The sequence below is a fragment of the Sylvia atricapilla genome, chromosome 20 (assembly GCF_009819655.1).
Source record: "Sylvia atricapilla isolate bSylAtr1 chromosome 20, bSylAtr1.pri, whole genome shotgun sequence".
NCBI classification, from domain to species: Eukaryota; Metazoa; Chordata; class Aves; order Passeriformes; family Sylviidae; genus Sylvia; species Sylvia atricapilla.
The window spans coordinates 9,416,414-9,424,890 of record NC_089159.1 but is presented as its reverse complement, the minus strand read 5'-3'; the positions used below and the strand labels follow the sequence as shown (position 1 = coordinate 9,424,890).

Below are 8,477 nucleotides of genomic sequence, written 5' to 3'. Positions count from 1 at the left end.
TTCAGAGTACTCGTGGAGTAAAATAAATGTGAATATATTTAATATTATCACCGTGAAGCAACATTTCCCGTGGCTGTCAGCACTTCTGTGCCAACAGAATTCCACAGAGGATCAGGTTCAATCCCCAGGATGTAAAAATGTGTCCCAACACAACCCTGCCCCTGTTTGGCAGCTCTGAACTGAAATCAGAGCACTGACACCCACGGGTAGAGTGGCCAAGGCACACGGTGGGGCAGCTCTGGCTGCTGGCAAGCCACAAGAAACAAAAAGGAAAAAGAAACCCCACAAAACACTGCCACAGCAGCTCACTCGGGGAGAACGTTCTCCTTCTCAGGAGGCTCCACAATGCCCAGGCAGCAATCTGCAAACTCCACGAACAGCGGCTCCTGCATCAGCTTCCTCATGAGGGAGCTTTTGTCCTGCGCCTGGTCGAGGGTGAGCAGCAGCTGCCGCAGGTGCGGGTTCAGCAGCAAATCCCTCAGCTCCTCTGATTCCCCTGCACCGAGGGAAAAAAAAAGAGTTACAGCCGTGCCTGAGTAACTCTTCAAAGGGACAAACACAACTTTTAATGCTTTTAGTTATGCCTGGGATAAGCTGCAGCTCCGAGCTGAGTTTTATTCCTGCCCCAACTCCCCGAATTACCCAGGAGTTTGAGTTTCTGCAGCGGGACGCGATCCTGCTCGTCCTCCTCGCTCAGGATGTCCTCCAGGCTCCAGGGGCCGTGGGAGGGGGCCGCAGGGGGGTCCTGCCCGGCCGCCTCCCGCTCCCGCCGGGGCTGGCAGCGCTCTGCGGACACACCCGCCTTAGCCCCGGGCCGGCGCCGGCCCCTCCCGACCCCCGGGCCCGCACTCACCGCGGTGGGTCCGGCAGCACGGCACGGAGCAGCTGCGGGGAGAGAGATCGGCTGGAGAGCGGACGAGAAGGGCGGGAGAGGAGCCGGCCCCGCACCGCCCGCAGCTCCCCTCCTTCCCTCAGAACAGCCCTCAGCCCCCGCTCCCCTCAGCCCCCCGCTCCCCTCAGCCCCCCGCTCCCCTCAGCCCCCCGCTTCCCTCTCCCCTCAGCCCCGCGGACAACGGCCCCGGGCCGCTCCCCCCGCCCGTCCCTCGCTCACTAAGCGGTGCTGCAGCGCGGACAGCGGTACCGCGCCGCTCCGCGCTCTCCGCACTCCGCGCACGGCCCCGGAGCCCGCATGGCCGCTTCTACTTCCGCTTCCACTTCCGCTTCCGCTCCGCCGGCCAGGGCTGCTAATCGAGCGCAGCCAGCCAGGCGCGCTTAATCCAGCGCCGAGCGCAGCCCTACTCCGGGCGTTTTATCGAGCTATTTAGAGATATTTCTATAAATAAATAAATGTAGAGAGGTATGTGGACATAGATATATAGAGAGATAGCTCTGTATATGGGGAAAGAAGGAGGGGGAGATGTATATATCGAGATAGGGATAGAGGTATAGAAATGGGCATGTATAAAATATATAAATAGATGTAAATATGGACACAGAAAAACACAGAGAGTTAGAGAGAGAGAGAGATAACGACGAGGAAACAACAACAAAGCAAAGAAACTGGAAAGAAAACTCCCAAGGGCTGATGTGGGTGGGATTGTGTGTCACGAAAGTGAGAACATCATCAGTGTTTGGATTTTCATGGAATTTTATTGCTGTGCGTTGATGAAATACCACGGAGCAGCAGCTGAGCAGTGCAGAACCAGACACATGAGCTGATGTCACGAAATCTATCCAGTCCAGGCGTCTAAAGGAGTTTAAACATTGAGATTCTTCTAGGAAATATCCCAGTGTGATATCCCTAAGAATAAGCACCCATCTCTACTGGGATATGCCAGAATAATATCTGCTAAATAAATATTGAGTAACCAACTCTTTTTTTTTTCTTTTGAGAGGGAGGAGTTAAGACCTTTTTCATTTACAAAATATCTGGTCTTGACATTTTTATTTCTTTGTGTCCAGGCAACTTGACTGCAGCTCTGATCCTGAGGAGCCCAGCCAAGGCTTTCACCTGGAACAGTACAAATTCCACAAGCCAGGCACTTGAGTGTGCCCTCAAAAGCAGAAATATGAACGTGCCACCAAAATATCTCACAAAAACACCTCGTCCAGCAATTAAAATTACAGCAGGGAAACAGCTCTGAGCGCTGTTAATAAAGATCCACCCAGCAGCCAAAAGTCACAATATGACTGACTCAACAAGAAAGTAAAACACCACTTTTCCCCCAAATTCCTGGGAATTTCCCAGCTGTTTCAGCCTCTCCAGAGCCACAGCCCAGGGCAGAGGGAGGTGAGGGCGGCCAGCACAGAGCAAACACCGTTAATGGAGTTATTTTTAACCGCAGGGAGAGCAGTGAACAGAGCAGCTCCACTGAACAGAGCAGGGAGCTCAGAGCTTCCTGAGACCAGGGACAGTCAGCACTCTGCTGGGAGAACCCACCACGCTCCATCCCAACCCCCTGAGCCGCTTTTTGCAAACCCCAGTGAAGGAACCACGGCGCCGTCCAGGCTGGAAAACACCTCTGAGACCACCAGCTCCCACCACCCACCACAACCCACACCCACCACCGACCCACATCCTCAAGGGCTGCACCCACGGGGATTTTTGGAGCAGTTTTGGGTGGCAGCCCGGGCCGCTGGAGCGTTCCCCAGTTAGATGTTCTCGATGGCGCAGGCGCGGACGCGGTTGGCCGAGAGGCAGCGCAGAGCCTTCAGCTTGGCCCCCAGCTCCCTGAGCCTCAGCGTGTAGAGCAGAGGGTTGCCCAGGCAGGTGATGGTGATGAGCATGGCCGTGCAGTTCCTGAAGATGTACACCCCGGGGTAGAGGTCGGTGTGGCAGCGCTGGTTGGTGGCGTCGAAGATGACGCCGGCGAAGAAGGGCGCGTAGGACACCAGCGCCAGCAGCCAGATGGAGATGCTGGTCCTGGCCACCTGCGTCTCCGCCGACTTGTAGGTGCCCGTGGCTTGGCCACACGCCTGCATCCTCAGCTTCCTCTTCCTCAGGATGAGGATGATCCGCAGGTAGGTGAAGAGGGGCACGAGGAAAGCCACCACCACGTTGGGCAGGGTGATGAAGACGAGGTAGTCGACGCAGAAGGGGCTGTAGAGCACCGAGATGCTCCTCTCCGCCTGCAGGCAGTTCCAGCCCATCAGAGGCAGGCAGCCCAGGAAGAAAGCCAGCACCCAGCTGATGAAGACCACGGCCATGGAGTGGTTCCTGGCCACCCTGAACCTCGTCCTCATGCTCTTGGCCACGGCCAGGTAGCGCTCGATGCCGATGCTCACCAGGTTGTAGATGGTGGACAGGATGGACGTGGTGTACAGGGAGTAGGGAGCCAGCATGTCCTGGGAGCCGAAGATGGTGATGTCGGGGTTGGTGATGAACAGCATGGAGATCCAGAAGCCGGAGAAGCTGGTGAAGAGGTCAGAGACAGCCAGGTTGCAGAAGAGGATGGAGATGGGCTTGTGCAGGTCCCTGGTGGCCAGGCGCGTGAAGATGACGGTGCAGTTGAAGATGATGGAGGCGACGTTGATGGTCAGCTGGGGGATGCCCAGGGCCAGCACCAGGTAATGGCTCCAGATCTTGGTGTAGTTGGCAGAGCAGTTTGAGAATCCATCATTCATGGTGGGAAATCCTCCTTCCAGCCCCTGGCCAGGCCGGCTTTGCTCATCCCATGCTCCCCGAGAGCTCCCACCTGGATCTCCGGGCGCAGAACCCCACTCCCAGCTCCTGCTGCCACATCATCGTCCTGACAGGGGTTAAACTTTAACCAGGCGTGCTTTTAAATATTTGGGTTGCCAGCTGGGGGCTGTGCCAATCAGCTCGGAGTTGCCAGGGCAGCCCAAACTGCGGAGCACATTTCCCACACGGATGAGCTGCTGGAAGCAACCTTTGACAAGAAACAAAACCAGGGCTTGGGGAGATGAGTGCTCATTCTGGATTGAATTCGGCTTTAATTCTTGAATTGATTAGATCATAAAGGATTAGAGAGTCAGGAAAAGGGAGAGCAGAGTTTTGTGGATTTGGAGGGGGGTTGTGGCTGTAATAAATATTACAGTGTGTGGCTGTAATAAAACATCAGTGCTGTGGCGGCAGCCTGGGGCCCCAAGAGCCCAGAAAATGCCCTTTTCCCACTCCATCCTTCCATGATAACACAGCTCAAACCCAGCCAACGTCACTGCCCCTGCCTTTGCTGCAGGATATTTTGTGTTTATTTAATGTGGTTCATTCATTAGCAAACCAGTATCAAACCAGCATCAGCACCACTGTAGCTTTTCTTTCTCCATCTTTTAAAATGCCAGTGATTTTTGAGAAGTGAGATTGAAAATATCTGAGACTTGTGATGGGGGGGAGGAGAAAAAAAGCTCTGGGGACACACATTCCGTGCTCTCAGCAGAGGGCACTGCTGGAATAAAATACAGGGTGCAGAGGGAGCAGGGAGGTTTTAAACAGTTTTAAACAGCTGAGCAGTCCAGGTGAGCAGGACAATTTCCCAGGTGAAGCCACGCTGTTCATTCTGACTCAATTCACAGATTATTTTTATCTTGGCAAAGGATTCACCTTCACTGGTCACGATTTTCTGCCACAGCCTGGTCATAAGCAGCTCAGCTGAGTTTCTGGGCTCCTCCACTCAGCACTGATCACCGCAGCAGCAATTCCAACCCCGGGGGTGGGAATCTGTGAACTCTGAGAGCTCTGATAGATTTAAAATGTAAGGAATTTAGGCTGTAATTTTGAGTTTAAAAAATGAAATTCTAGGGCTTTTTTTTTTTTTTTTCCTGTTGAAGTGTATGAAATAACACGTGCAGCCAGCACACACTATTTTTGTGCACTAGGAATACTTTATAACTAATTAATACACTTTTTAAATACGATTATTACACTTTCCACAGGTCTCCGTGAGCAGTAAGTATTTCAGCTGGTCACCAGGGAATGATTACATAGAAATAAAGGCTGAGAATTAACCAATCCAGCCTGGGGGTGTATTAACACCCTATAAAATATTCCTACCGCCAGTGTCCCAGATAAAACCCCCTTTGTAATCCTCTGGTGTGAGGTTGCTGCTGAACAAAGGCCCCACTCTTTCTGTCACCTCTGTGCCAGCCCAGCAAATCCTTTCCTGCCCAGCAGAAGTGCCCAGGTGGGCACAGGACACCTGTGCTCTGTCCCATCCACAAGGCAAAACAGCTTTTCAAAATCCCCCCGCCGGCTAAAAATAACTTCCCTGTGAATTTGGCCTCCAAAAGGACTCTAAATATTCCTGAAAATGCTGCTCGGAGTAGGTCTAATTTGAAAATTCGGCACTCCAGGAGCAAGCCCTAAACGATGTGAGCTCAGAATGTAATTAAAGTAATATCGAGGGGTATAAATAGCTCTCCACAAAAGATTTGTAATCTGATTTCCCTAATAGAATTGCACACAAATTGCCATCATGTGTCTGGATTAAGGGAGACAATGGTGTGGAAGCTGCTTTTTTAGTGGGCTTTAATATACAGAACCCCCCCGGATTTACATGTCCCAGCCCTTTGGGATGCAGCTGAAGCTCTCAAAACCAGATGAAAAATATTTTAAATGTAAAGCCCAACCTCTTCATGGAACAACCTCAACTCAAGGGCATTTTCCTACTGCCATATTCCAGGAACTGTGCAGCATTCCCTGCACTTACCTCACTCGACACTCGCGAGGAAATCGTTATCTGCATCCTATAAACGGGGAAAGAACAATCTCATTGTTTGTTTAAGGTGACACAGGATTCCAGGGAACACAATCTAATCTCCAGGATCTCAGGCTGACACCTCAAACACTGACTGTGCCTTGCTCTGGGCAGCCTTTGATTTATATTTGCTGAGATTTCACCTTCTGCAACTTTTTTTTTTTTTTTTTTTTTTTTTTTTTTTTTTTTTTTTTTTTTTTTTTAGTTCTGTGATTGCTTTTTTTTCTTTTAGCTCTTTGAGTGATTGTATTCACGTTTCTTTATCTGAACGCCCAGTTTGTGTTGATGTGAGTGTAAGAAACGGCCTCATTTTGCGGAATTCTCTCTCGATTGTGCCTGTGGGGAAGACAATAACCAGTGACTATGCTGAAGAGACTGAGAAAGAGACACCAGAGAATCCAGGCTGAGTTTTTAGTGATGGTTTAAATGTGGAAATTCCAAGTGCACCCAGCTGAGCTGGCATCCCCCAGCTGCAGCTCTCAGCCTCCAGTGAGACTCACAAGGGCTCAGGAGGAAAGGACCCTTTGTTTTTTGGGTGTTTTTTTTTGGCTGGGACACGCCAAAATCGATCCCAAAGCAGAGAATTCATGCAGGAGCTGAGCCCCAGCCCTGCCCAGCAGCTCCAAGCCTCACCTTGGGGTGAGGCACAGCAACCTCTGTGCTGACACCTCACTGGGAAACTGGAATTGTGCCTGAAACTGCAGGGAAAAACGGTGTCCTTGTGATGGAGATGGAATCCCACAGAACAGGGAGGAGAGGAGATTTGTGTCACTTGTGAAGTGGCAGGAAAACCCAAAAAAAAAAAAGATGAGGGGTTTCACTGCCCTGTCACACTCTCAGCTGCTGACACCAAACCTTGGGAAATGGCATTGGCTCTGCTTTGTCCCTGCACTCAGCTCTGCACAGCCACCACACCTCAGCCAAAAAAAAACGTCATTCTACGTGAGCAGCTCAGCAGAATCAGTCCATGAATCCAAATTTCACTGGCATGATCCTCAGAGTATCCCTGTGCCCGGCCTCTCCACGGGCATCACGAGACCTGCAAGGAAGAAACAGCCAGGAAAGGGAGTAATACAAATAAGGCGCCTATTTATCCAATTTATGTTTCGATTTATGCAGATTAAAGCCTTCCTTTCTGGAGAGGAAGGCACAAACGGGGCGTGTGATCTCCTTCCAAGGTTTTTTTGGAGCTGTTTAGAAAACACAGAGCTCTGCTCCTCCTCTCTCCAGCCGCTCTCTTGGGGGAGATTTATTTTTTTTTTTTGCCTCCCAGGTTTGGAGTGACCCCTTTGGGAAACCTGTGCTGGGTGGAGGGACACCAACACCTGGGGTTCAGTGATGAGGTGGGTGTGAGGAAGGCAGGACACATCTGATCCCTGCTCCCTGGTGTCCGTGACTTTGTGCTGGGACATCTCTCCCAGTGCAGCAGCCTCAGGGAGAACAGAACAAACTCACCTTTGCACATGGGAGGTGAAGCTTTAATGTTTCTGCTTCACCAGGAGCTCTGGGAATCCCAGGTTTGCTGCTCAGTGGGATGGGAAGTGTAAGGAATGAGATGACAGCAGGCAGCTAAATGAGGGGCACTCTGCAGGGTGGGATTCCCACTCACCCACCCACTGACCCCAAAATCCAGCTGGCTTCAATAAATCCCTGGGAAGTGCTTCCCTGTGCCACTGCAGGGCCACGCCCAGCTCATCTCTGACCAGCTTTGGGCTCAAACCAGCCTCAACCTCTCAGCCTTGGTTGTCTCAAGGTCACAAATTAAGTGCAGTTTTTATTGGATTTGATATTCCCAGCTGTCCTTCCCTGCCCTGTTTGTGCCAGGAGAAACCAGCCTGGGATCCAGGGATCTGCTTGACTTTGTATCATCTCCTCTGACCCAGGTCCTCCCAGTCTTCAGGATCAATACCCAAAAGTGTTTATTTTTATTGAATGCAGCCAGTTTTCGGTGCTGTTGTTGCCTCTCGGGGCAGTTTGGGGTTTGAAAGGGGTCAGAACTCTATCCTGAAGTGCAGCGGTGCCATCGAGAGCTGATACCCAAACACCTCAGGGAGTTCCCTTAGGAGGAAAAAAAAGCAAAAATAAAGCGATCAAATCACACCAGCGCTGCTTATTTAGATGGCAGGGGATGTCTGAGTGTGCCTTCACTTCTGAGCTCAGGTAAAGGCTTAATTAACGTGACTGCAGTGCAGCTTATTACCGCTTTGATAATGACAGGCTGGAAGGTTTAGCAACAAAAAGAAGGGAAAAAAAAAATTAAAAAAAAAAAAATCCTGTTTTTCAAGCCCAACATTTCTAACCCTCATCTTTTCAGTCCTGAGCAGAGAACTTTAAGGAAATAGAACAGAGTGGGGAAAAGAAATTCCAGAGGTGTTGTTGTTGAGCTCCCCGGTGAGGAGCATCCCAGGGAAGAAGGGGATTGTCTCTCTCTGGATGCCCTTGGAGCTGCCCCGCTGCTCTGTGTGCTCAGCATCGCCTGGCCCCGGGAGACCTGCGAGGGACAAAATTCCACCGATTCCCTCATTGTTCTCCCCCGGCAGGAATTACTCACCCATCACCTTGTGCCAGGCAGATCAGCGCCTGTGCGGGATGGAAAAACACTCCCCCGGCAGATCTTCATCGTGGGGCTGTTATTTGTGTTTGGTTTTATGAATAAAGGAGCTGCTCTGGGTCTGTCCGGGTGTCGCTGCAGCTCCTGAGTGAGAGCAGCAGGGCAAGGAGAGATTTCTTGGCTGCTTTTCCTTGGATTCAGCCTCTGCTGGG

The 8,477-nt window shown here is 51.3% G+C and overlaps 2 protein-coding genes across 2 annotated transcripts; both read right to left on the bottom strand.

Moving 5' to 3' along the window:
• Positions 1–18: 18 nt before the first annotated feature.
• On the bottom strand, positions 19–1,223 carry ZNHIT3 (zinc finger HIT-type containing 3). The gene is made up of 4 exons (XM_066333538.1): positions 1,112–1,223; positions 854–885; positions 643–786; positions 19–496 (listed from the first exon to the last, which is right to left on the bottom strand). The coding sequence occupies exons 1-4, from the start codon at positions 1,189–1,191 to the stop codon at positions 306–308; spliced, it is 447 nt and encodes a 148-aa protein (XP_066189635.1). The 5' UTR covers positions 1,192–1,223; the 3' UTR covers positions 19–305.
• A 1,411-nt stretch (positions 1,224–2,634) lies between these two features.
• Positions 2,635–3,696, bottom strand: LOC136370310 (lysophosphatidic acid receptor 1-B-like). The gene has a single exon (XM_066333685.1). It carries the CDS (start codon positions 3,622–3,624, stop codon positions 2,653–2,655), a length of 972 nt encoding a protein of 323 aa, XP_066189782.1. The 5' UTR covers positions 3,625–3,696; the 3' UTR covers positions 2,635–2,652.
• Between the last annotated feature and the right edge of the window lie 4,781 nt (positions 3,697–8,477).